Source organism: Amblyomma americanum, chromosome 2 (assembly GCF_052857255.1).
Source record: "Amblyomma americanum isolate KBUSLIRL-KWMA chromosome 2, ASM5285725v1, whole genome shotgun sequence".
NCBI lineage: Eukaryota > Metazoa > Arthropoda > Arachnida > Ixodida > Ixodidae > Amblyomma > Amblyomma americanum.
Genome location: NC_135498.1, coordinates 19,256,738 through 19,283,665, shown reverse-complemented (window position 1 = coordinate 19,283,665; position 26,928 = coordinate 19,256,738). Strand labels below are relative to the sequence as shown.

The following is a 26,928-nucleotide window of genomic DNA, read 5'->3' as shown; positions in this document are numbered from 1 at the left end:
AAAAAAGAAACAGCAGTTGTTAACACTGGGCCACGATCCGCGGCGTACTATATTACTCCGCAAGCCAGTCCCAAAAGTAAATGAAATCAACTTTTTAATGTTTGATTTTATTAAACAAGCCAAGTATCAAAATTCAAGGTCTTATAACTTGTTTCTCGTAATTATCTTCTTGTTTAGGTGACAAGAGAAGCTTTAACAACGAACTATGTTTTTGTAGTGGAGGAATTCTGTGCGCCGGTTCTAAATGTGGGCGGAACTTCGCTGACCACTTGTTGTATCCGACTATAGCGCTAGACTACTCTTCTACTATACAAAATGCATAATATAATGGCTAACTTTGTGTGAACAAAACCTTTTCTCACACAGCATTAGAAGTGTGGTTGTGCCCTCTGTCCGTGCTGCATTTTTTGGGTAGTGCATTGAAGCAGAGTGGTGACACAAGAAAATGAGTCTGTTGGCAGGCGCGTGGGGCCCCGGATGACAGCTGACAGCTTTCTCCAGCGCGAGCGCGGGAAAGAGCGCAGCGCAATAAAAGGAGGCATGCACGAACGGGGGCACAATAAAAGACAGGGCCAGAAAATGCGCCTCACACGTTTCCCAGATAGCCAGCCTCCACGTCAGTTGAGACAGAGATGAGCTATCTGCCAAAACAGTTACTCGCATTTCTTCACTTTACTTCACAAGCTATCTCAGGAAAACAAAACTTCTCTTGCAAAAGAAAAAAACATCAAACAAACAACGAAGTTCTCGTACGAAACTTCGCAAGCAGTTACGAAGGCGTCTGCCGCTCGAGGAGTCTTCCTTTTGGTATTCGTCTACCAGATAGTGCTCCCGCTTGAATTTCGCGCAGTTAAGACAGAACATGGCGGTTTATTAATGCCCATCTATTAGTTAGTCCGTATCGCCGTGACTGTTCTTCACTTTCAAGGTAATAAGTGCCGACCAGTGCAACTTGGTATACCTGTCAGACCATCTACAATATTCAAAATTTTGCCTGTTGTTTCGTACCTACGTATACGAATGCTAGCATGTTCTTCCCTGCCTTTATATGGCGTCGCCGGGCCTCGAGTTTTATTTGTTTGTTTATAGTTTTTTTTGAACTGGACAGACTATTTGCTATACGCAGAAAGTAGTACCTCTTTCGGCGCTACAAAATAATCCACCAAGCAGATAATAAAAACGGTTTGCTTTCCAACAATGCTGGCTCAATTCCATTGTTGTGGAACAGATTAAAGGAATATTTTCTGCCCGACGACTTGGTTTATTTTGCTATTGGGAATGCATGTAGCGCGACAGAAAAGACGAGTGGCAGCAGAATCGACCAAGCATTGCATTTACCAGCTTGAACATACCTTGACTTGCCCGACATTGGGACTTCCGGAGACATTTGGAGACGACATCAGACAATGGCTTGCAGCGTTTGTTCGTGAATCATTCGTGTACCTTAGATCAACAAATATTTCCATATCCGCAAAAGGCCTGTGTCTCTTCTCCGAAAGTACTAAGCTCGACTATGTGTACAGAACTTTCTACAGAACTGTTGAGCCTTGTTAGCCCATCATGCCTTCAATCTTTTTTTTTTCATTTCTCGTCGCACGCGCTTTCAGGTTCAAGGATTTCCCACAGCCGCCATGCACTGCCAAACGCGGAAAAGGGCAGCAATTAGACGTTCTGCGCCCAAAAGAAATGAGTCATAAAAGGCGCACTCTTTGCACGTGTGCGACGCATGAAGACAGCGATGGCTTCGCTTGACGCCTTCTCCCCGCATTAGAACTGACGCTATCAGCACCGGCCTTTTTTTTTTTTGTGTATGAAGCGAGGTCCTATTTCGTCATACATCTGCGGATAAGTGAGACAACACGACAGTTTCCTTAAAGGGGCTCTCAATAAAGTTGCGGTATGCCTGGGGTGTTAGAGGACACCGCTTCGCGAATGTCCCCAAAACAGAATTATTGTAATGAGCCACTGAGCCACCCGCCGCGTGGCTCAGTGATTAGGGTGCTCTACTACTGATCTGGAGTTCCCGGCTTCGAACCCGACCGCGGCGGCTGCGTTTTTATGGAGGAAAAACGCTAAGGCGCTCGTGTGCTGTGCGATGTCAGTGCACGTTAAAGATCCTCAGGTGGTAGAAATTATTCCGGAGCCCTCCATTACGGCCACCTCTTTCTTCCTTTGTTCTTTCACTCCCTCTTTTATCCCTTCCCTTACGGCGCAGTTCGGGTGTCCAACGATATGAGACAGATACTGCGCCATATCCTTTACCCGCAAACCAATTATTATTATACATTTCAACGGTTGGTGTACTCGCGTTCGAACGTTTCGATGGAGGTGAAACGCAAAGGCGCCTGTGTGTTGCGCGATGTCAGTGCACGTTAAGATCCCCATGTGGTAGAAACTATTCCGGGGTCATCCACTACCTCACCTCTTTCTTCCTCCTTTCTTCTTTCGGTTCCTCCTTTTTTCCTTCCTCTACGGCGCGGTTCAGGTGTCCACCGAGATGTGAAACAGATACTGCGCTATTTCCGTTCCCCAAAAACACATTTTTTTTTTTATTCGTATCAACGGCAGCGCTACCTTTGTAAAACCTTTTCTGTCTTCGGCGCCTTCTGTCCATTGTTGATTTTAGGCCTGGCAACAGTGACAAACAATATGGCTGCGCCCAGGAGTTGGAAAAGAAGATTTGTGAGTTGCTGGTTGTGCTGCCTGACCGGCCTGAGATGAAGACATGAGCATAGAAAAGCCTGCCATTTGCTTACACGTGGGATGTGTAGTGTCGCATCTTGTGCTCGGAAGTGAACTTCAGGATGGCTGCGGTGTTTCAAAAGGCGTATGATCGCCTGCTGTCCGGATGCGCTTGTGAAATAAAACAAGACCTGATTTCTTGGATAAACCATGACCTTAACGACTTATTGGGTAGGAAATACATTATTGTGGTTATGCGAGTATATCTTGCTGACAGGGCTGTCATGACGCATTGGAATTATAACCGTTTTACAGGCAGCACTTTGCAACGGGAAGACACGCTCCTTGGCTTGACGGCCTTGCATGCAGTGTTCGAAACGGCGCGCAAGTCATTACAAAAGAAGGCAATATGTCCTGTCATCCAGGAAGTGGTAACCGCTCTCTCACAAAAAGAAACTGCGGAGAACTTGGTAAGGCTGCCGGTTTACTGCATGCATACAGGACTGCAGCAAGCCCGTTAACAGCATCACTCGTACCAAGCTACCATTTTCATGCCATTGTGGATATATTTTTCTTCCGTGCTGCGGAACTGCAAATTGTAAGGCTGATTTTAAAGCGCAAAAATATAGAATGTGACGCGAGAATGAATTTTTTTTCAGGGAGTTTATTTTGCTGATATGAGAACGCGTTGTCCGATTGCTTATGCAAGACGTCCTCTATAATCTAAAGGAAGCTTCGAATGCGATTATTTCTTTTGTAGCGTGGCTGTGGTCTTGTACGGCTAAAAAGTGGTACAGTCTGCAGCTGCTTTACTTGCTTGAAACGGAACACAATTCCTTCCTCTGTTTATTTTGTTCAACTTGTGAAGCTTACAGTATCTGTTTGCCTGCCGACAGGCGTGCATGCACATGTGCGAACACACAAATCTACCTTGTTCATTACACCGTTACACCTTGGATTATTGAAGAATGGCCACTGCTATCTCTGTGCACCAATGCTGATGTTTCTAGGTGAAAACGCGCTGCGGATGCAAGATCGCGTGTCTCTTGGTGAAAGAGGTGCCGTAATTTCCTCGCTCTATAAAGAAAGCAACAGAAAATCATTGTCATTTTTCGCCGTAAAACTAACAAGTGACAGCAATTAATGCTTTGTGGTACTGCCCCATGCGCCCTTTGTTGACGAGTGCATTGGCCTAAGGATATTTGTGACACAGGGTACATATTCTCTGCTTTGATTCATTATCATTCGTGCTGTGCAGATGAACTTGCAGCTATTGACTGCTGACAAGTTCACGGCCCATTGCTGCCTGATCACCCTAAACTCCCTGGCAAGATGCAGCATGGATTTACAGCAACATTTCTTCAGCAATCTTGGCAAGCACCTTGACAGACTTACCATGGCAAGGAATGAGGAGAAAACACGATGCTGCCAGTTGCTCACTTTCCTGATGACAGCAGATACCAAGAGCTGCCATCCAGAAGAAACGAACACCAACAGTTGTCCTGTACTGACAGTGTCAACATTGCAAACAGCCAACCTGCATGGTACTGTGCGCGTTCACCTGCGAGTAGCTTTCATATTTCTTGAAGCTGCGTCAGTGTAGTTACAAACAAGTGCTTGTAACTGAGGTACACACCCACTGTCAGATTTAAAGCTATTTGTTCTTTGATTGTTTAAACACTACCTTTAGTACTGCCAACATGCTGTGCCACGTTGCTGGCACATCACACCAAATTAGCTACACATTGCATCAAACTGCCTACACACAACACATTGCCTGAAGCACATGACTGCAATACTGTCTTTGTGAAATATTGAAGAAGTCATCAGTGGCAAAGAGACCAGGCCGAATGACTTCTGAAGCTTCGAATGTGGACAGACCAGCTAAACTGCCAGCAGCATTATACATTGCTACCTCTGCACACATTAATAAATAATCACAATGGACTTGGAAAGTTACAGGCTCTCCGGTAATTTTATTCTCTCTGTAACCTCACTCATTTCGTGGTAGTGCTGGCATCACTCCTGCTTTGACTAAAGAAACAATTCGTTTTTTGCAGAACTCTCCTCTGCAATCTTGTCGGCAGCTGTGAAGTGTCTGCACAATATGTTGCCACTTGTTCAGGAGGGTGCATCACATGATGTTTTGTACCCTTCACTTAGCCTGTGGCTCAGACTGGTGCACAGCCATTGCAGCATGGACGTACTGGGAGGCTCACTGCCTCAACGTCTAATACAGTCGTCCATGGGAGAAGACCCCTTAGTGGCAAACATGGCACTAGAAATACTCGATCAGGTAAGCCAAAGAAACTACTGTGCTATGTCTTGCATGTATATTCACGCTCAGTATGGTTTGCAACAGTGAAGCCATCATTGTAGCCTTCTTCACGAAGCAATTGGAGCCTGGTGCTTGTGCAAAAATAGGCGTTTAGCTACTAATCGGAAGGGCACAGGTTTTTGCTGCATGTATCATTATGCGTTCAACATCTATAATGAAAAAAAATTGGTTTAGCTTTGGTTAAACCTGGAGTGACGCAATAGCTACAGCTGGCCGAGTGGAACTTGGTCACGTGACCAACCACGTAACAAACCACGTGATCAGCCACGGTGTCGCGGCGCCGGCAGCTGCTCCGCACCACGTGACCAACCACGTAACAGCATGGCGGCGCAGCCACAGGGTGGCGCCGCCACGCTGAAGGCTCAAAATTCTACCGTAATGTAGCTGTCGCTACAAAAATCCATAATAATTCCCACTGGCACATTGTAAGCTATACTGAATACGATATTACCAGGCTATCAGCTGTGATGACCTGGCACCATCGAAAACTTATATGTGGCTTCTGCCTGTTTCACTACTAAATTAAAATGCAAGAAAAAGGAGTTAGTATCTGGAGCAGGCCCATGTAGCTAAAATTTGAGCCAATAGTAAGGGGCACTGAAGACAACAGCATCCATACTTTGTTATTCGTAAAAATCCACGGCTCTTTGTGGTTGGTGTTTGTTCAACAGCAAGAGATGCATTTATTGCTGAGAAAATTATATTTACAAATGCAAAATTTTTTCCTTGCCCCGATGCAAACCTGTGACTTCCAAACTGAAAAGGACTGTGTGATCACTGGTTGAAAGTGGATGGCCATGAAGCCTTGTCTCAGGGTTTACCTGCGAAAATGGCTAGTCGTGGTGAAAGTGGCCCCTTTCTCAGTAGAATGTGGCACTCTGTCGATACAGATCAACCTCAGCTTGTTCTCTGTGTCCTAAGTACGCACAGTAATTGTTGTAAGGAGCAGTGCATGTGTTACATTAACTCTTAGCAACTGGTCAGCAATGATCCTTCCGACGGTTCAGAATTCAAGTTCTGTGAAATGATGTGCATAATTTTTTCTCAGGGACTTCACCCAGTGACAGCAGAAGCACAGTTCTCCAAAGTTCCATTGTGGGTGCCTTCAGTTGGAAAGCAAGTGATCGAGGCTGTGCAGCAAGGCTGGTTTGACAAACTTTGCTGTCGAACTGGTTTTTGTGGATTTGCAGGGACACGCAAGGAACCCAGCCTCAAGCATTCAGAGTGAGTTTTTCTGCTTGCATCCGAGCCCTTGATGCGAGCTGGCTCACTTGTAAAAGTTTTCTGAATTCAAAACTGACTTGGGAACCCTCTGCTGCCGTTTTGTTGATCCCTCAGACAGGATGCCGCTGTGCCTCTGGGAGATAGCAGAATGATTCGACGGGCAATGCTTGTCTTACTGAAGTCTGCTGCAGCATGTTTACAACAAGGTTTGTACACTATTTTGCTGTTAGTGAAGTTTTTCTATGAAATTTAAGCATTTGAATGAACTACAAAAATCCATCAAGACGTAGTATTTTGTAGAGACGGGCTTCATTTTCCATAATATTAATGTTTTTTTGCTTATGGGCTGACTCAAAACAAACAGCGATGTAGTAGTACAGCATGCTGTGTTGCACAATTTCAATGCTGTAAATTTTGTTACTTTCTTTGTATATTACTGATGTGATAATGCCACAAACAACTTGCTCTATAGCACCACGTAGTTACAGTGCTAGTGCTCAGTTCCGCATGCACAGTAATAATGTGCTGTTTAACATGGTGCGTTCAGTGCCCCTCACTTATGGGCCCCTTTCCTTCCGCGTTTTTTTTTTTTTCCAAATAGGGGAAATAAGAACCAGGCACAGTTAATTAAATTGAAGAGTGGGTAGGCATCAGGATTTCAAAAAAAAATTAAACCTTCCTCCATTTCCATGTTCAGTTAAGTCGGAAGATGTTTTAAAACACCAGTCGCTCCATCTAGTGTGATAGATTGGTGTTTTGAAAAAAAAATATAAACTTTCTGATTATGGGTTTATAGGCGGGGTTTAACGTCCGAAAGCGGCTCAGGCTATGAGGGATGCCGTAGTGAAGGGCTCCGGAAATTTTGACCACTTGGGGTTCTTTAACGTGCACTGACATCGAATGGTACACAGGCCTCTAGAATTTCGCCTTGTTCAAAATTCGACCACTGTGGCCAGGATTGAACTCGTGTCTTTTGGGTCAGCAGTCGACCGCCATGACCACCAAGCCGACAAAAAAAAAAAAACTTCCCTAGAATTTCCATGTTTAACAATTCAGGTTAAGTCGGAAAACGTGCTTTGAAAATGCTAATGACTCCAACATGTGTGCAGGGCTGCAGGAAGGCCTGCCAGAGGCCCTGGAGGCTGGATTTGCATGGCTTCGGTCGAAAACGCCCTCAATAATTAGCACATCTGATGTTGACCATCTTGTGCATTTATTCCTTGAGCAAGATGACCAGCTAATGGAGTGTCTGCTGAGCACATTACTCTTACATTTGCACAGGTGAGGAGGAGCTGCTCTTGTGGTGGCTTGCAGTAGTTTATGAACTGTTGTAGGTGCAGTGATAAGTTCTAACACTAAGTGTACTGCCCCTAAGCATATCATGTTTACATTCCAGACCTGCTAGTTGGACAGTCTCCATGCCTACTCTCAACCCACACAGGATGTTTCTGAAGTTCCTTGGCTCTCTCGGAAACGATCACGTCACTCTGATAGACTTTGTGACATCCCAGGAAACCTGCGCCTTACTGTACTTTGTTCGCTACCTCAAGTTGGTGCTGTCTGAATGGGAAGCCTTTGTGAGGTGCCACGGTGAACTGGATGGGCGCCCTGAAGTGCAGGACGTGTCCAATCCGGAGACGCATGCTCGACTTGATGTCACAATGGCAGCGCTTGTTAGGACCCGGATCAAGCTGGAGAAGATGTCACAGAGACGTGACTTGCTGCCGTTCAGTGTGGCTCCTCTCGTTAGGCTCATTGAGCAGTGCGAATTGATGTATGAAAATGGCTAGAACGATCTGTGTCTTTAGTCACATTCAAGTATAGAAAGAGACTGGCTGGTGCTTATGATCCTTTTATACAAAATTATATGCAAAAGATTACAGTGCGATTGGAACTTAACGTCTATAGCGGTACCGCTTGAAATGGAACCACAACTGAAATATGTTGTTATGGAACTGGCAGCGAAATCCACGCTTGTAGGAGTACTCCCATTCACGGTTTACAATCTTGAATGCAATGTCCTGGAAAGAGAGAACAAAATGGCAAGAGATTAGGTGCCTCCAGATGTGTAGTGTGCTGCACAGCAAGTCTGCCAATGACAGGAGGCAAAAAGGATAGTACACCTTATCACTGCATGAAGCTGGAACAGAAACCAAGTACAAATCTTCAAACATGTGAGCAATGCCATGCTGTTGGCTACAAGGCGTGCTGGGAGCTACTTTACCGAACATTAGCTGGAGCGGGAATACGGATAGAAAACTCTCAGACCTTGTGACAAAAAGTAACCAATTCTCCATGTGCTGAGCAGGGTTACAGTTAACGTAACTTTTGTGCTGACAATGCGCATGCCTAGCTGCTTTTCCATAAAATATCAAATTCCTCTAACAAGCTGGTGGATACTGAGCTGAAATAGAAATTATCCAAGTTTAAAAACATTGAGAAGTAAACATGGGTGCACTTGGCAGCACTGACAGCTGACTTCTATGAACGCTACGCAGGGTAGCTATAGACAGGTGGCACAATGGGGAAAAACCGACCACAAATATCATGACGATGTTAACTAGAGAGCACCAGGTGAAATATGCCTAGAAGCATTGTTACAAGCATTGCTGTACACTCATGCTGAACAACAATTTTTGTTTAGGGAGGAGGTTGAAAGCGACAAATTAATATGGTTTGGATTATGGGGGTTTAATGTCCCAAAGCAGCTCAGGCTATCAGGGACGCCATAGTGAAGGGCTCCTAAAATTTCGACCATCGTACATCGCACAGTACACAAGCCTCTAGAATTTCGCCTCCATCGAAATCTGAATATGGGTGTATGTCTTACCTTTTCAAGGGTCGCAGCAGTTTACCAAAACTGCCTGCAATACTAAGCTAAAGTAGGTTACTACCCGACACCCTGTATATTTATTTCAGACTGACTATAAGCCCACTACTAAATTCAATAAGTCAGCTTACAGGAACAAACTGCTCCACAACTTACCTCATAGGGGGGCCCAGCATGGAACCGCAAGATGGAGAAGTCTTTGTTGCCTTCGATGGGAGTCTGAAACCAGTAACAATAAGTGCTGCAGCTGTACAAATTACATGCCAAACAGAAGACACAGAAGCCCATGAGAATAGTGTGGCTGATATTTGTAGCCTTTCTTTTTTTTCCCACTAAAACTTCAGCTGTGAGTATTTGTGCATCAAGCCTTTTTTTTTGAAAGTGAATGTGTGACTTAAGAGTGAGCTTTGTTGGCTTGCCAAGTATCAATTGTTGTTCTTGGTAAATTTCAATGCTTTGAATCTTTGTGGGCTATGTTAACATTGGTTTTGGCATAAAAAAGGCATATTAATTATCGAGAATTAGATTAAAAAATGTCGCAATTTTTTCCCTCGCCATTCCACTCATGATCACAATTTCGAAGTTAATAGCGGTGCTGTCTAACCTCACAGATCCATGTACAGAGATCGGTCTTGAAGCAATCTCGGTTTGGTTGTGAAAACGGCTGGTAGAGGTGACACCTGCAGTTAATTTTTTTTACCTTTTCTATCTCATAAAATCCCTGTCTTCAGATAGGCTATTTGTTGCCGGAACACAGTAATCAGACGAAGGGGTTCTCAAACTGGGTTGCAAGAAACCCCTGGGTTCCTCGGAGCGCTTTATGTTCCCTAAGCACCTAAATCCTTGTATGCCTCACCCCCCACCTTTCCTTCCATCTGCTTAATTTTGAGACTGGTTATCACTAAGTGCTTACAGCAGACTGTTCCGTTGTACAGCAATTCATTATTACCGTATTTTGCTGTGTATAAGTCGGCTCCAAATACAAGTCAACCCCCCCCCCCCCCCCCCCCCCCCAACTTGGGAACCTTGCTGGCACAAAAAGTGATTACTTCAACATACGTGGACGGTCCCCTTCTTTGCTAGCCAAATGAGGATGCATCTCAACAGTGTACTCATTGTTACAGTTTCCAGCGGTATGGCATCACGGCATGCGCATAGCTCAATGCAACAGACATTTAATGACGCAATCGCAAGAACAGCAGTTGGAGGCAAGTAGAGATCAAAGGCGATAAAACGGCACGCATTCCACAGTCGTGTGTGTGTGGCCTGGCTCACGCCGAACTGCCAGCAGGCCTGTAGTTTCAGATTCCAGCCTAACGCATGCTCTGGAGGTTACCGAAAAAAACCAATGCACTTGCGCTACCTATCGGTTTTCCGGGAAAAAGACTGCCAGCGTAACCGAGCCGAGTAACCGGCATGCAGTTTGAATTTTCGTTTGCAGAATTCGCCTGTGAATAAACTATTTCTTTTTACATATGGAGTTCCGTGCATCCTGCTTGAAATGGGCTCGAGTGCAGGGTGTGTGCGCTACCCATGGCGCGGCCGAAACTAATTTAAGCTCCGCAATTCGGTTGTTTCTACGTATAGGCTGACCCCGCACTTTCGGATGTTCATTTTTGTGAAAAAAAGTGTCGACTTATATGAGGCAATACACGATAATTCAAGGTGCTATTCCTTGAGGTGCCATGTATCTGCAGGCTCCTTTTTTGCATGGATGTCACGCAGGAAGGAACGGAAGCCAAGACATGCGGGATTCCTCAGGATTATCTAAAACCTGTTGGCTAAAAGATTTGAGAACCTCTGATCTAATGATACAGGCCAAATTTTTTTCAGTGTACCTTTAAGTTCTTCCGGTAGGAAATTTGCTTGGCTGCTTTGCTTTTATGCACTGACGTGAGGACAAAGCAGAAAGAACTCACCAAAAAGTATTCTGGTGTCTGGTTCTTGTCAATTAGATCAGGATAAAAAATCTGCAAGGAAAAATAGGGCACGTCTGTTATGGGCAGCGCACTATGGCTTTTCATTGTGCACCATATAATAATGTGGCAGGCAGTAACGTCCAAATATGGGCAACAAAGACGGAGACTGCAAAAAACCAGACAATGACATACTAAGAAGAAAAAAAAAAACCTCATTATAGAGCATCACACAACTTAGTAAGGACAATGCTAGATTCAGTGCTAGCCATATAAACATGAACACAAGACATTTTCAACAGCCCTAATTATGAAGCTGGACAAAAAATGATCAAGAGGATCAGATAATGAGAGTATGGCAGACTCTCTTCAAGCCATACTGAGTTAAGACAAATTCTCGCACAAGCTGAACAGTTAGGAAACTGTTTTTCGGTTTTTCTCAAATTCAGTACAAAACCCAGGAGACTTAGGCGTGCGAAACAATGCACAGTCTCACATTGAACTTGTAGCCCTGGACGATCTTGGGCGGTGGGTTGTCCATGTCGTAGTGGGTCTGGTTGTACTTGTTCCACTCGAAGCCCTGACCAAGAAAGCAAAGAGCATAAAAGACATCAGTTGTAGCTGGGGGTTTAACGAGGCACCATCTGGGACCTGTACAAGTCTTGAGACGTCATTTCATGAGATTACACAGGCCCCAGGATATCATTTTGTGAACAAGAGATCCACGTGGGTCCCGAAACTTATCTAATTTCTTAGTTTTATTTTAGCTTTATTTCCTTGGTAAATTTTCATTTCCTTCGCAGAAACATAAACTGTACTTTCCCAAAGAAAATCAAGTGACTGTGATGAAACAGTGCGACCGAGAACAATGCAAATACTACTTTTTAAACAAAAGCACCACAGTCAGGCTCCTAAGATTATCCAGTCCAGAAACTAGAGGCTGACCAGAGGCGAAAGTTGGTAGCAAGAAAATAGGGCACCATGTGTAATGCAGGACGTGCTAAAAAGAAGACTTTTTTCTCTTCAACTATGGCTACCTGCTTCAGGTTTTGTTTAGGGGGTTTAACGTCCCAAAGCGACTCAGGCTATGAGAGACGCCGTAGTGAAGGGCTCCAGAAATTCCCGGGGTTCTTTAACGTGCACTGACATCGCACAGTACACGGGCCTCTAGAATTTCGCCTCCATCGAAATTCGACCGCCGCGGCCGGGATCGAACCCGCGTGTTTCGGGCCGGCAGCCGAGCGCCGTAACCACTCAGCCACCGCGGCGGCGGCTACCTGCTTCACAAGATATCCTGTATAAAAGAGATGTTCAATACGATGCGCTACACTCTCCATCGCTTGCCATGTCATGAAACCAGAACAGTGCATGGCACTTTCTGCATCTAACACAGAAGTTTTCCAGTTTTCGCTAAAATGCAGATTCAAGTGCAATGGAGAGGAGTCGAAAATGGCTCAGCGTTGGCTTACCGTGTGCACGCGGTTGAAGTAACGGGGCTTGCGTGGCCGATACTTGTCTGACCAGAGGTACGTCTTGTCCTGAAGTGGTGACTCTACGCTGAATGAGGCTTCATCGGCATTCATTCCTCGCCTGGCTTCATGCTCGAATGCTCGCTCAGCTTCGGTGCAGTCCAGGTTCTGCATTTTATTTGAACTTGATTCACTTTATTACAACAAGACACCCCCAGGCAAGTTCATGGGCTAAGAGCTAAATTAACAGCATGATTGCAAACGCTAAGCCTTTCGATATCGGCAAAAGATAAAAAAAAAGTTAGTCCAAAGCTCTAAAAGAAAATTAACCTGCAGCTGGCGATTTATCACAACTCCTGGTAAAAGACCTACCAAGGAAAAAGCTCTAAAGTATATGCTTTGCATAAAAAAATTTAATGCACACACTATCGGGATGCCACTACTTGTGCAGAAAAAAAAAAGATCTTTGTTTTGTGTCACCTAGTGGCAGAAAGACTTATTAGGTGTACTCAGTGGTATAAAGAATTGCTCCTTCTTTGCTGCACTCAGGTGATTCAAGAGAAGCAGCTTTCACTGACATTACAGCTGGGAATGAAGACCATTATATTGCAAGCATAAAATGCACAGCTCCGATCACGCACAGTGCAGCGCTGGAAGTAACAGCAATTACACGGATACCTAATGCAACATGTTCTTATTTTGGTGCCTCTCTGCACCCACATGTGAGAACAAAAAGAAACCAATTGACTGATCCTGTACTGCTGCTCCCATCACAATCCCCACACAACGTGTGCACATGTGTGGTTAGTGTGACCAAATTTATCTGATTCCATGCACATTTGAAACCCCATCGGCAACCTCAAGCTCCATTGAACTGACCATAAATTTGTTCATGCACAGCGAGTCCACCACGATGGCAGGCTTCAGCAAGTGATAGCAAGTGGTAGTACTATATAAGAATACGTGGAAGGCATAAATGCTCCAATTGTTGCAAGGTTGGTCTTGCACCAATGTTGAAATAATGTTGCATGAAAAGAGGGGTGCTTATGGAGATGCACGCAGAGCCAACGCCTGGTGGCACTAAATGCAGGCTCCTAGCATTGTCTGTAGTCATGAATGCAATGGCAGAGTAGCTTGCCAGGTGTGCTTTGAAGGCGCCGGTGTGTGCTTATATTAAAAGAATTAATTAAATGCCTCACAGCAGCCATTAGGATCCGAATAAAGAAGTCGCTGCTGCACTGGGACAGCTGTCTCGCTCCTCACTAAATGCTGCTTGCGCACTAATGGCTGCAGCATTTAGTGCCTGAAGTATCTAGGACATCGGTGATAGCACGTGATGTGACACGATGCTGTGTCAAAGGAACTAATGCTTGCCTGGATGCGTCCTGTGCCCATCAGCTGCTGTCTGGCGAACTCGAGTCGCTGTTCGTCATCATCGCCATCGATCAGCAGCGTGCCTGGCTCAAGCTCTTCGGGTCGCAGGAGCCGTGGGCTGTAGCTTCCCGCCCGATACTCTTCCTCACACTTGGCAATGGGGTCCCTGAAGAAGGAAGATGCAACAAGGCATCAAGCATCATCAGCATCCCTTCATTACATGATTCCTTACAAAGTTATTTGCAGATGCAAGCTTCCTCTCGTGCTTTTTCTGTTCTACACACCAAGTGTCCGCTCTGTGGCTATGAATGGGTTTGGCTACAGTGACAGCCCAAAAGAGTTAAGGCAAATGTGAGCACAACAGATTAACCAAATACACTTAGCAACGGCCTTCCAGCAGATACCAAAAGTGTCAAGACACCTTTTTGAAACTAAATGAATATTAATATTGGTAGCAGCAAAACAAGACAAGATATATTATACAGTGCACAATATTTCAATGAGCATTGCCCCTTATATTTACTGCATCCCTATTTGACTAATTTTCTAATTAAGGTGGAGAAGGCTATTAGATAATTAGGAATTAAAAAAAAGGAAGGCACAATCACAGTGTTGCATACTACTAGAACAAATCAGCATCTGAAAAAAAGCTGGGGGAAAATCGAAAATGATTTCACATGAAATATTCTAGCTGTAGTAATTACGACATGAAAAACAACTGTGACATGCTCTTCCATCAGATGCACATAAAATGAGAGACCACAAAAGCACGCGTACAACGTTTTTTTCTGTTCGCAAACAAACCTGGCAGATAATGACAACAAGGGCGCCCCAAAGTGCTTCCGGCGGAAGAACTTACGAAATCATTGGCACAGTGTTTGAATTAATGCCGGCAGTGACTTGACAATGTTTGTGGCTCCTCTTGTACCGGCGTTCATTACTTACGTCGAGTGAATATATACAGAGTCGGGTTTGCAAATGGGCCTGTAATCTTCCACTGTGCGAGCAAATGCAGTCAACAGAAGCACGAAATACTGAGGAACTGGTTTCTGATTTTACTGAGAGTGTGAACTTCGCTGCCTATTTTACAGAAAGCACAACTGTAGCCTTGCAGGCTACCTTCACTCTGCAAGTGGCTGTCATGCACAGTAAGCTGAACCTTTTCTTTCCAGTGGGCTGGGTCTGGCTGGGCTGTGTATGGCCCCTTAGTGTCTTTGTTGATGCCGTTCGAGCTGTTTTGCTAGCATGGACAATCAACCAGCCTGCAGTTCTACCCTTGTGACCATTATGTTTTCAATTCACCGATTTCATAGTCAACTGAAACTGTAGCGCTTAGCTCGGCACACAAGATATGGCAACAGAAAACATTACATTAGTAGCTGCGTTTTTCTTATGGAAACACATGCTACATGCATGCAGCATGGTTGTGTGCTAGACAGAGAAGCGAATGCAGCATGCATTCTTACTCTACCAAGTGGAACGTTTGCGGCTGTCTTGCACAAAGCTAGCCGGCGAACAAAAAGGACATGCCAGAGGCCTTTTGTAATTTCTACAGCAAGCACCTCACACGCGAAACAGTAACTGGCCGCAGGAATCTTACTCGGGCACTGGTTCTGTAGGCTGCTCCTCAGCTTCTGCGGCATCCTCTCCCCCTTCCTCCTCGTCCTCTATCTTTACAGCGGGTTCTTCACCGCTACCCTCTGCAGCAGCAGCAGCAGAGGTGCTGGGTTGCGGCTCAGGGGGCTCTGCCTTGACTTCTTCGGCAGGTTCAGTCTTCACACAAGGGAAGAGCGGTCCGCTTTCCACACCTTGCTGCAGCAGCCACAAGTGTCATGCCCTTTGGTCAGTCACTTTGTCAGCAACCCCAATTGAAAGTCACCTTGCTGACAAAATTTTATGGTACTGCCACACTCATCTAGGCTGCGCTTCCTTTCCCTACTCAACCCGATACTCATTCTTCACCAAAATTTCCTTTAAGAAGGTCAAGCAGCCATCCTCCGTTAATCAAGAAAGATTAATCAACTGCCCCCCTCTCTCTCTCCAATTAATTCACTCAATCAGCCATTCACTTGCCACTTCATTCATTGATTGAGTCATTAAATTATTCATGTCAGATGTAAAACTCCGCTTCAAAACATTTGATTACCAGTTGAAGCATCTGGTTTTCAGAAAGCGGCAGATGCATGCTTGCAATATGAAGTACAACTTTTCGTATAAGCCACTTGCACCAGCCAACAGCTTCACAGTAGTTGCGTTAAGAACTCCACATTTAAAGCCATTTAGCATACCATCCTTCATAACATGGGATTTATGGGATAAGGTAACAACTGCTATCATAAAACAGCTTTGCTTCCAGGTGACTACAATGATTTGTCTGTTGCTCTTCATATGATTAACATAATATGTGGTACTGACAATTCAGTATACGCGTTCCATACTCGGGCCTTGCTGCATGCAATGAAGGCCCGCTGTTATGATGACACAGTTCTGTTTGCACCACTGCCTTTACCTACTTAGCATGGCCAGCATACGCACCTCTTGTTTGAGCTGGAAAAGCTTGCGCCTGAGGTTCTCCTGGTGTCGCTCCCGTAGCCGTGCCCGTGCCATGTATGCTTTCAGGCGGGACAGGAGCGTTTCCCAGTAGGCTGAAAAAGAAAAAAAAAACAAAGAAAAGGTCATATCATGTGCACAAATCACTTAAATGACAGCAGATAAGCTACTGCCTACCCAAAGGGGATAGATCAAGTTGATAGACGAGCCATACTAGCAGGGGTTATTTAGGCTCAAGGAACTCGGAACTGATTTCAAAAGGTGCTGCGGAACCCCACATGTTTTGGCTTCTGTCCCTTCCTGCCTCACGTGCATGCATAAAAGGTCATGTTGATGTGCGGTTTCTTAAAAAATGTTCAGATTTAATTACATAATAATGACTGGATGTAGTGTGAAACAGCCCGTCATAAGCAACTGCCCTATGATTAGTCCCAAAATAAAAGCCGCAAAGAAATGATGGGCATTGAAACATACATGGATTTAAGTGCTCGGGAAATAGAAAAGGCACTCCAATGTACTGAAGGATTCTAAGGAACCCAGTTCGAGAGTTTGTGCCTGATAGTATAGTGATTCACTTCCTTGTGCATCCAATATAATTTTACGACGGCCACTAAAGTGAACCAATGCTTGAAACAGCTGCTGCAAGTATGTGTTACAGCACTGCACTGACCTACAAAAGGATACACCAACAGAAACCATTAACATTTGAGCATCAAACAGTACGGAGACCACATGTAGATAGCGAGCCAAGTCACTCAGAGCATGCTTTCATGCGTAGGATTTGATGTACTGCATAGCCAACTTGCACACCCTAGTGTGAGAGATATAACTAAAGCTATGAGGCTTTCAGTCTACATGACAAACTGGACAAACTGGTATGTAACTGTCCTGCGCGAAGCCCCTGGATTAGTACGAGACGTTTCCTCATCACAGACACACAACAGATGTAATCTGCAGATTCCCTAGCACAGACAATGTGCAAGATCCTCGCTAAATTTAAGGTATTCATAAAACAAAACAAGGTTGAAAAATAAAAAAAAATTCTTCAAATTGTCATTTTGGCCCACTGATGGGTTCTACATTGTGATCCTTGTTCACTACTGTATAATGTGCACTGTAAATACAATGTAAATCCAACCTAGAAAGAAAAGCCAAATCAAATTTCTGATCACTTCAATTTGCAAACCATGGTAATGAACTGAGTGGCGATTATTGTCAAAATCACTCTTGAAGTTTGTAGAGGAGACTAGCCTTATTGATCAGTCGTAGAGACGTGACCGTACAAATCAGCGACCCAGGCACAGCGGTTACCAACATGCCACTGTAAGGCTAATTCCGCCTGTACATTAGCACCACCACCACCATCAATGAAATTCTCAAGCCATGTGCCGATGGCCAAGACAGATTGCTAGCAGAGGTTATCAGATGGTGCGAAGCCTAACGGGCTTTCCAATCACTCACGGACATCGAGTCCCTCCTCCTTGGAGTGAATTCTCCGCTCGATTTGCTCGTACAGTGCCTGAAGCTGGCCCGGGGTCTTGCCCTTGAACACTTCCACAACATCTTGGCTGACAGCTGCATTGATGCCTTCCCGTCGCTCCCCGACCAGGGCATCCACTGTGATGTGCACGCCACATCACAACATCAGAGCTGGCAATCAAACATGCATGGGGACTAAAAAATAAGCACAAGAAACAAACTGGCAGAACTTTAAAGAAATTAAATACAATGAGCACATTTTAACTAGCTCTAGAGAGTTAGGAGCTGGAATTCTGAAAATACCAAGGGAACCATGCAAGAGTGACTGTGAGCATGCTAGCTTACAAATTTCACAGCTGACTGAACAATTACGACCAGTTGGTGGACAGAGGTACACCCCAAAGTCTGCCCAGTTTCCCGTGTGTGTTCAGAACGCAGGCCAGTTTGTGTTCGCCTGTCTAAACATTTATGACTAGGTAACACAAATTCGTGAAGCTATAATCTTCAGTATAAGGTGCAAAGCTTCTCAATATAGTCATACAGTTCAAAATGAACGTTGACAACAAAGCAGAATGACTATACTAAAAGATTACTACGGTGCAAAAGCTAATCCTAGGTGTTAGAACTGTTTTCTAAAACGTGCTTAAATCGAAGTACCCAAACATCTGAAAGCTGAATGGCTAATACATAGTTGTGCATCGCCATATTCATTTTGCCAGCAGAAGCAGTACACACTTCGCATTTTTCATTAAACAAGTACAGCAACTAACGCCAGTTATTGCACAATGAGTTGTATATAACATCCCTCTCACAAGTAAGCGGCCATGGCACAGTAGTGAAATGACTTAGTTAAAGACAACATTAGAAGCAAGGCAACATGCATCTAACACAGCGATACTGGCAGGTGAGGCCTGCAAGCTAAAGGTGTTTCCCCACTTGAATGAGGCCATTTCGTTTCCAGAAATGATATCCATAAAAGATGGGTTTAGCGAAGATAGCTTTTAGCCAAGTAGGAATGGGACCTAAAAGGCCCGGACAATCACCAGAGGACGCATCCAGGCGTCGGAGCTTGCGCAGTTCTTCCTCAACTATAATCTGCACATCTCGCCAGTAGCTCAGGTTACGGCTGTTTTCCAACTCCATGTAGACCTTGATGTCCTCCTGAAGATCCTCCAGGTCTTCCATTGTAAGGCCCTATGAGGAATGAAGAGGAATGCCTGAGCTCAACTAAACAAAGGTTATAGATGCCACCTTTCAACGCCAGGATACAGTAACACATGTCGCAAGCAAGCACACACACAAACACACACACGTGATGATTGCAAAAGCCTGAAATTCAAACTGGTAAAACATGTTACTGCTCACATCATCGTTGCCTTGTCATATCTGGGTTTCCTGCACACCTAGCTGTCAGTTGTATTTGAGAACTTATCATGCCACACTTGATAAACTGCATGCGTTCTCATTCCACTAAGTATCGCGAGCACCTTAAGGATATACTAGAACAAAGAAGACTTAAGACACAAAGCTCACAACCAATCAATGGACACAAGTATGTCCGTTCCAGATGCTGTTGCAGTGTTGCGAGCGGCTGACAAGAGAAAGCGACAAAAAGACAGCTGCTTCATCTTGGGGATTGTCACTGATGGCTATCAGCTGGCATCGCCAATGATAAGAAGTGGCTGAAACTCTAGTGTCCTGTTTTGTTTTGTAAAAGCTCACAATTTAAAGGGACACCAAGGTACCACTTCCAGCAGCTCACTACCAATTATAAACTGCTGTTCCCTTCCGGGACTGCTGAACATTACTTTGGTTTTTTGCATATTAATTTTTAGACCCACTGTTCTGCTCTGCCTGTCTAACTCATTGATCATGCTTTGCAGTTCATCTGCTGAGCGACTTAGCAAGGCAATGTCATCAGCGATTTGCAGATTAGTTAGGTATTCTCCATTATCTCTTATCCCCAACTGTTCCCAATCCAGTCCTCTAAATACCCCCTATAACAGACGGTGAATAGCATTGGTGACATTGTGTGTCCCTGTCTGACATCATTCCTTATTGGCTGATACGAATTTTTTTGTTTATTAAAGTTTGTCAGCACGATTGTACCGCAGCTTTAAGTGAATGCGGCACGACAATGTTGACTACATTGGTAAGGCATACACATGGCATGCTCTCAGTCCAAATATTTTTAAAATGCAATTTTAACAACACTCCAGCAGGAAGACAAAACATCCCTTCCATCAAAAGCTTTGTCGCTTCACCTGTTAAGAAAAACATATGGCCTACTCACATTGAGGTAGATGTAGGGCTCAAGCATTTCCACTCCAAAGTCCTCTTCCTCAGCACTGATGTAACGGGCAAGCAGATCGATGGGCTTGGCTGGTGGGGGAAAAGTAATGGGACACCAGATTAATTACTGCTCCCTATTCACTTCTCTTGCAAACCACTTACCTCTTCCATCTTCAATGCGTATCTTGGACCGCAGGATGGCTTGCTGCAGGTGGAACTGAAGGAAAAGGGGGACACACTTGAGGAACATGGCCTGAGTTACCCGCTTGCTTAACACATGGGCTATGAGGGACACCGTAGTGGTACTCTGAATCAATTTTGACCACCTAGGGTTGTTTAATGTGCATTGACATAGCACAGCAGATAAGCATCTTTTGCACCTCAGCTTCATCAAAATGCAACCGTTGTGGTCAAGGTTCAATCCTGCGAGTTCGGGATCAGCAGCCAAATGCCACAGCCACCGAGCCACCGCAGTGAGCAAAAAACAAAATTTTTAATCATCTTTTCATTTCGCCATCAAAACTGATTTGGTTTTCTGTAGGCAGCATTGAATATGTATGAGCTGTACTCATATTCTGTGCATTTCTCTTCTTAGCAGACCTGTCTAGTTTTGCTTCTGGCAGATGCACTTTTTGCATACGGCCACTGGAAGTATGCCTTTTACTAGGTTGAAACGTGCACAACTATCCTCCAGTAAATATCTGCGTACAGACTCATTAAACACCAAGAATCTGTGTTCGGCTGTTGTAGGCCGACAAGGAAAGAAAGCCGGACTGAAAGCCGGATGAAGTGAACTCACAATGTCCTCTTGCTTCTCCCACTCCTGGAACTGAGCTGCCTCCTTGTCTCTCTGGATGCGTGTCTGCAATGAGGCAAAGATTGCACGACCAGACTCGCAATGCAGGCTACAGTACCAAGAAGGCACTATATAGCTATTTTATATAGACGTACCATCTCTTCCTCTCGCTCTTCCTGTTCCCTCTCTCGTTCCAGCCGTCTCTGCTTGACCTTCTCCAGTTCTCTCTGTGTGGGTGGAAAAAAAAGAGACAGTCATACACTGAGCCAAAACTGCTTGCATATGCTGCATTCCTTCTTGTCTCCACTCATCCTGCCTCCTTGTTTACCTGCAGCTAACAAGTGTCACACACACACAGTGAGGCCTGTGTATCTGGGAGCAACTTTACAAGAAAACCTTGAACTTCTACTGCAGCTTTGTTAGCACCCAAATCTTGATGAGATATCACATCTTGTGATTTACTTTACGTAGCAGTACAACAAATATATTTCTAGTGGTTTTCCTGACAAAAATGCAATAATTTGTTTCAAACAAATAAGTATAGAAATTCTGGCCCAGGAATAACTGGTCCAGGTTTCTGACCATACACTCTCACAGCCAGACAAAAGCATAGTTTATGACTGACAAATTTTAGTGCAAAAGCATGACCATGTGACAAGCTATTAGCATGATGGGGCATGTTTTATTCACTTTGTGGGCAGTCAATATCATTTTGAATTACTCTTACTACAAAAAAACCGCCATATATAAAAAATGAGTGTTTTTTTTCCAGATTTTAGGATGTCAAATATTTTCTCATATTATATGTGGATCCAAACATGTGAGTCCGTATTACACGTGGGTTTTTACGATAGTTTTCTGTGCACTAAGGCACACTTCAACAGCTAGTTGTTCTCACCCTGTTCTCCTCCAGCTTCAGCCGGTTCCTGCGCTCAAGCTCTTCCTCGGAGACATTCTTGAGTCCCTCTCGCTCATACTTCTTTTCCCATTTGAACGACTTGAGCAGGTTGGCATCACCAAATGGGTTGTCAGTGTTGGTGTAACCCTGCAACGCAACAGCCAGGAGTGAGTGCAGCTGCTTCACAGTGCATTACAGAACTCCTGGAGTAAGCAATGCTGCAGCACAGTGTTTGCTGGAATCCCAGCTCATGGGAAGGACGAGAAAGGAAAATGTGACCATGCACATTTATTCCAAGCTCACAATGAACAAAGAGATGAGAAGCTGATGTCGCTACAATACAGCAGAATCTTGATGATACTAACCTCACGGGTTGCGAAAAATATTTTTATCATTCAAATTTTGTACCAGCCAAAATGAACAAAATCAGTGTTCAGAAACATGGGAAATGAATTCACACAGATCCGTTTACGACTGATGGGATTTAGTTACAGCTGCACGGCCGCAGCTCATGGTGTGTACAGCACAATCGGTAATTGCAATGTTGGCAATATATAGACCCTGCCCATGCTCACTCTCAAAATGAACGATGTGCGGGCCATGTGTGCGCTGCTCACTGCTTGCGGCGCGCATTGCACGACTAGCTATTGTGGCGCCAGCGATGTACGGGCAGCGCTTAGTACTCGAGGATGCTGTCACTGCTCACGCATTTGTATTGTCCATAGTGGAACGAGAGATTGAGTGTTTGGAACCTTCGAAATTCTGTACATTGTACATAGTGCCTTTTGCTTTTGGGTAAAACTTTACTTCAACCGATTGTGGCACCCCGAACATGCTTCTTCAAAATCCGGTTAAACCCGATTTCTCCCAAAAATCAGTCTTCTATAGTCAAATACAACACAAGAACAAAGTGGTAGATGCTACTCAAAGAAGCTAATGGCACCTACCAATTTTCATGATCCTGCGGTTAGTCTGATTAAGCCATGGTGAGTCCCCTTTCATCTGCCAAGCCCTGCGACGTCACTCTAGCAGGTCTAAGGGGATTACCCAAGACGTCATGAAAGTCGGTTGTTGCAATTGACTGGAGTGTTTCCTCCGAGGAGCATTTGCCGTTTTTTCTGTGGGCGATGCTGGTTTTCCAGTTCAAAAAGCTGAAGGCACCACAAGAATTTGTGGATGACCCAAAAAAACCTGCACTACGGAAATGTTTTTTGAATAATCTGATTTGCACCCGAATTTGAGCTTGAAAAACATCGCCCCATTTTTACCCCCCCGATTCCAGAAAAAATAAAACTTGAAAACGAAGGGCCCTAATTGTACACAATGCACACCGGCCAGGGAATTTGATAAATTCGTATCATCCTGAAATTCATATCAACCGTGTTCGTATCATTGAGATTCTACTGTAAACTTGTTTCTACTTTCTGTTTCCTAGTCCTAGTGCTTCCTGCACTGTGTCTTGCCCTATGGTCAGTTAACTATTTCCTAATCCAATGTGCTCAAGTGAATATACTGCGGTTTGGAACTACAGTTTGTTATTTAAGAAGGAAAAATATTAGTGACATAAGCACCTACAGCAATACTTTGTCTCAGCTGTTCATTACAAGAACTGCAGACTAAACAGAGGGTACCTCAAGTCAAGCCTACTTTGCTGCTATTGTATACTGTCACAGGACTCAATCCTCAAAAAAATAAAGTAACGTGTAAACAGTGCTATGACAGTGAATGTTCCACGCCTCTACTGTGCTAAAAATGAGCCTCTTCTCCATGATCCTCCCGAATGAGAACGAATATAACAATGAAATGTGCTACCTTTGCAAGGCGTGTGGGGTGTGTAGGTTTCAGGAAGTATCCACTGAGCGTAAACAATGTCAATGACTGCCTTGAAGAATCTTTGGAAGCCACATCTGACGAGTTCAATTTTAAGAAATTTTACTGCATTTTTTCCCATTTAGAAGCGGTGGTTAACTGTGCCTACAAATATATGTACTGAATAAAGTTACACCTCAGAAATAATTCAGCAATACAAACACCATAACAGTGTCCCACAGACTTCACACATCTGATGCCTGCTATGAACATTGTAAATTACGGTGCGTTCTGCTGGCAGCACATCTCCGGCAGATGTCGTAATGGAGGCTTCTGGACAGTTTTAATGCTGTGGTTCGGCGATTCCAGTACACAGCAATGAGTGCCTGTGCATTTACTTACCAGGTATTCTTCGTCCCAGCCCATCTCTGCTTTTCTTTTACGCTCCTTGGCCTCCTGGAAAGCAAAGTGTGTAGGTCCACAAGAAGCAAAAAATTTATAAGTCACGTGTAATGACTAGTTTGCAACATTTTCTCCCTAAATACAATTGTACAGTACAGAGTACAAAAGCCCACATTCATAAACATAGTGGGACCAATAAAAAAATAAGTTTTCTTGTGAACGTCAAGGGGCCCACATATTCTGTGACTAATGAGTTACAGTTTTTGCAGAATTCCTGCATCAATTGTGCGCAAGATGTACTTCTGCACCACTTGTTGGCTACATTAAGATTTCAGAGCAATCAATGGAAGAAAACCAACAAGCCGGCCAGAGAAAGGAATGCCTTTCTCATAAGTGAAGTGAAATAAGGGAGCGAAATGGCTTCGGAGCACAGAAAAATAAAAAAAACTGACCAGCATAAGCAGTGCAGTGTGCATCTTGCATGCAACGTTGAAAGCATGTTGTGCATAAGTAAAAAGTAACAAATGAGTGGATGAGAATGCACAAAGTCAGCGATCATACGGAAGAATGCAGTGGTGATGGTGTATTTGATACGAAGTGTTTGGGCAGGGCACCATCACGCTGCCATGCCATGCACATGAGCAATGTGAGAGCCACAAGGCAAACTCTTAAAAATATGCAGGTAAGCTGTAAGGCTTTCTGTGGTATAATGCACATGTGCACAGCAGACTTGGAATACTCTTGCACATGATTAGTTAGTGTGTACAATGTACTAAAACTGCAATAACAGTGCAGAGACACTTGCATATTCTTCGCGTTCACAGCTTCAACTAGTGTGCACGCAAAGCAGGATGATATAAAATTATAAGATGCCATTGCCACTATTACAACACACAAGTTATCCATAAGTAATTGCCAGCCATGCCAAAAAGAGCTAACAAATTTAAATAACAAATAATCAATGGCAAAGGCCCTGACTAAAGAAAGGTATTGATGATATGCACAATTTTCTCGTGAAAGTAGAGTGAATTAAGAGAAGGAAAAAGTCATACACCAAATCTATAGCTCAGGACTGCTCCAAAAATACACTGAAGAGAACACCAAAATCTTTCTTTTCTCACCAACAAAGAAACTGTGCAGAAAAAAAAGTTTACCTTTTTGGCCAGTCGCCGCAAACGTTTCTGCTCGGGCGTTTCAGCCGCTTTCATTGCTTCCTTGGCTTTCCTAGAGAACATGATATAGAAAAGAAGGCTTTACACTCCTGCAATGCGTGACCAAGCAGCCAAGTACTTGTGGGATTACATTTCATTTAAACGCGAGAAAAATATCACAAATTACAAACAACTGCGGCAAGCAATGGCACACAACACAGATTAGTTTCAGATCTGTACTCATGCTAGTCTCGTATTTCGGATCTTCGTGATGAAGCATGGCCTTACTTTTTCTCCAGCTTGAGGCGCTGCCTCTCCTTCTCCAGTTCTTCAATGAGGGGAATGACCGCGCTCTTTCTGGACTTGTCCTCTCTGCTGCTCGACGAGCTCGACGTGCTGCTGCTGCTTGATGAACGTCGTCGGTCGCGGTGCTTTCGGCTTCTCCGCTCATCGCTGTCTGCATGTCTGCTCCGAGAGCGCTTTTTATCCTTCGAACGCTTGCGCGAAACAGGTGACCGGCTTGTTAGGGGAAAAATAAAGTAAACAAACATGTGCATATGAACAGAGAAGGCAGATATTCACCAATGCCACTTCAAAACTTCGAGAAAGCACAAATGACACGGCGCTGTGGACACTCGGGCGTCACCACACAATATCAATGCTTCAAAACAGCTATGACAGAGTAGCCGATCATCCGCACGATGAACTGTGCAGCAAGATTAAAGGCGCGCGAAATCTTCCGGGATTCGATCGAGTTCCTGTCAACTACACAGTCAAGTTATTTGGTCAGTCCTCACTGCTGCCTAACAGATTCACAACCTAAGGCAATGTTCGGCGAATTCATGTTTGTGTTTCAGTTTCCAGACTTGGTGACGCAGTTCTACTAAACTACGTAACAGCTCAAACATAACAGCTCAAAAAGACCATGAGGCAGTATTCTTATTACAGCTCAACAAGACCATGAGGCAATACTCGGCAAACACGTCGGTGCTCCCTGCAGCAACAAGTTTCAAGGCTAGCTTCGCTTACAGCGATTAGACACATCAAAAGGAGTGTGGCCCCGATCTGGCTGCGCACTGCAGGCAGTAAGGCGAATGATGCGCAGCACACTTACTGTTTCTGCCTTTTCCGTTCACTTCGATGTCGGGACCGAGATCCGGATCGCGATCTGTGTCTGCTTCTTGAACTATCCATTTCACTTCGCTAGTGGCGTACGTTCTCACATCGCACAGGAAGCGGCCATATTTTCAGCAGTAACTGCTTACGCCTTGACGATGATAGCTAACGCTAACATCGTTTTCTGTTTTCTGTGTTCGTGTAATGTTCAGCGTTGGACTGTTGTTTATTTTGATTTTAATCTGTGAAAATTAGCACAATTTTTTAAATTATATTTTATGTTGGCTATTAGGCTTTGTAGGTTGGGTCAGCTTGTGGCCTCCGCGATTTGGCGCGAAACGATACGCTGCAGGAGCTAATCGCGGAGGTCACGGTCAGCTGTGCGTGGTAGTTCGCGGCAGCAGAAGGTGGCGCTCTCGCGCGTCACTGGCGCCGGCGCGCCGACGTTCAAAAAAGGAAAACCGTACCGTCGCAAAGATAGAATAATTTGTCCTTTCATGCGCGGTAAAGCTCTGTCTTACTACATAGGACCGATGATAAGTTGGTTTCAGTGCCTCTTAGTGTGAATTATACTGAATTACTACACTGTATTATGTACTAGC

At 44.4% G+C, this 26,928-nt stretch overlaps 2 protein-coding genes across 3 annotated transcripts in view; one reads left to right on the top strand and one right to left on the bottom strand.

Annotated features, from left to right (window-relative positions):
* Positions 1 to 8,034, top strand: part of lin (protein lines homolog) — a 28,233-nt gene extending 20,199 nt beyond the window's left edge. Inside the window, exons 1-8 of one of the 2 annotated variants that reach the window (XM_077653389.1) lie at positions 2,644 to 2,913; positions 2,998 to 3,152; positions 3,941 to 4,226; positions 4,743 to 4,978; positions 6,069 to 6,244; positions 6,359 to 6,450; positions 7,354 to 7,525; positions 7,641 to 8,034. In XM_077653389.1, coding sequence (XP_077509515.1) covers positions 2,805 to 2,913; positions 2,998 to 3,152; positions 3,941 to 4,226; positions 4,743 to 4,978; positions 6,069 to 6,244; positions 6,359 to 6,450; positions 7,354 to 7,525; positions 7,641 to 8,034 — 1,620 coding nt within the window. In that variant the 5' untranslated portion in view covers positions 2,644 to 2,804. Of the gene's footprint in view, positions 1 to 2,643; positions 2,914 to 2,997; positions 3,153 to 3,940; positions 4,227 to 4,742; positions 4,979 to 6,068; positions 6,245 to 6,358; positions 6,451 to 7,353; positions 7,526 to 7,640 lie in introns of those variants that run through there. The other variant, XM_077653390.1, reaches the window with a different exon arrangement.
* A 46-nt stretch (positions 8,035 to 8,080) lies between these two features.
* cactin (cactin, spliceosome C complex subunit) lies at positions 8,081 to 26,478 on the bottom strand. Its single transcript, XM_077653378.1, has 19 exons — positions 26,325 to 26,478; positions 25,499 to 25,729; positions 25,214 to 25,283; positions 24,060 to 24,113; positions 21,849 to 21,995; positions 21,106 to 21,177; positions 20,954 to 21,016; positions 20,317 to 20,371; positions 20,156 to 20,244; positions 18,906 to 19,056; positions 17,845 to 18,000; positions 16,369 to 16,478; positions 15,434 to 15,645; positions 13,834 to 13,999; positions 12,460 to 12,627; positions 11,487 to 11,570; positions 10,994 to 11,044; positions 9,231 to 9,293; positions 8,081 to 8,265 (listed from the first exon to the last, which is right to left on the bottom strand). The coding sequence occupies exons 1-19, from the start codon at positions 26,402 to 26,404 to the stop codon at positions 8,140 to 8,142; spliced, it is 2,148 nt and encodes a 715-aa protein (XP_077509504.1). The 5' UTR covers positions 26,405 to 26,478; the 3' UTR covers positions 8,081 to 8,139.
* Positions 26,479 to 26,928: the final 450 nt, after the last annotated feature.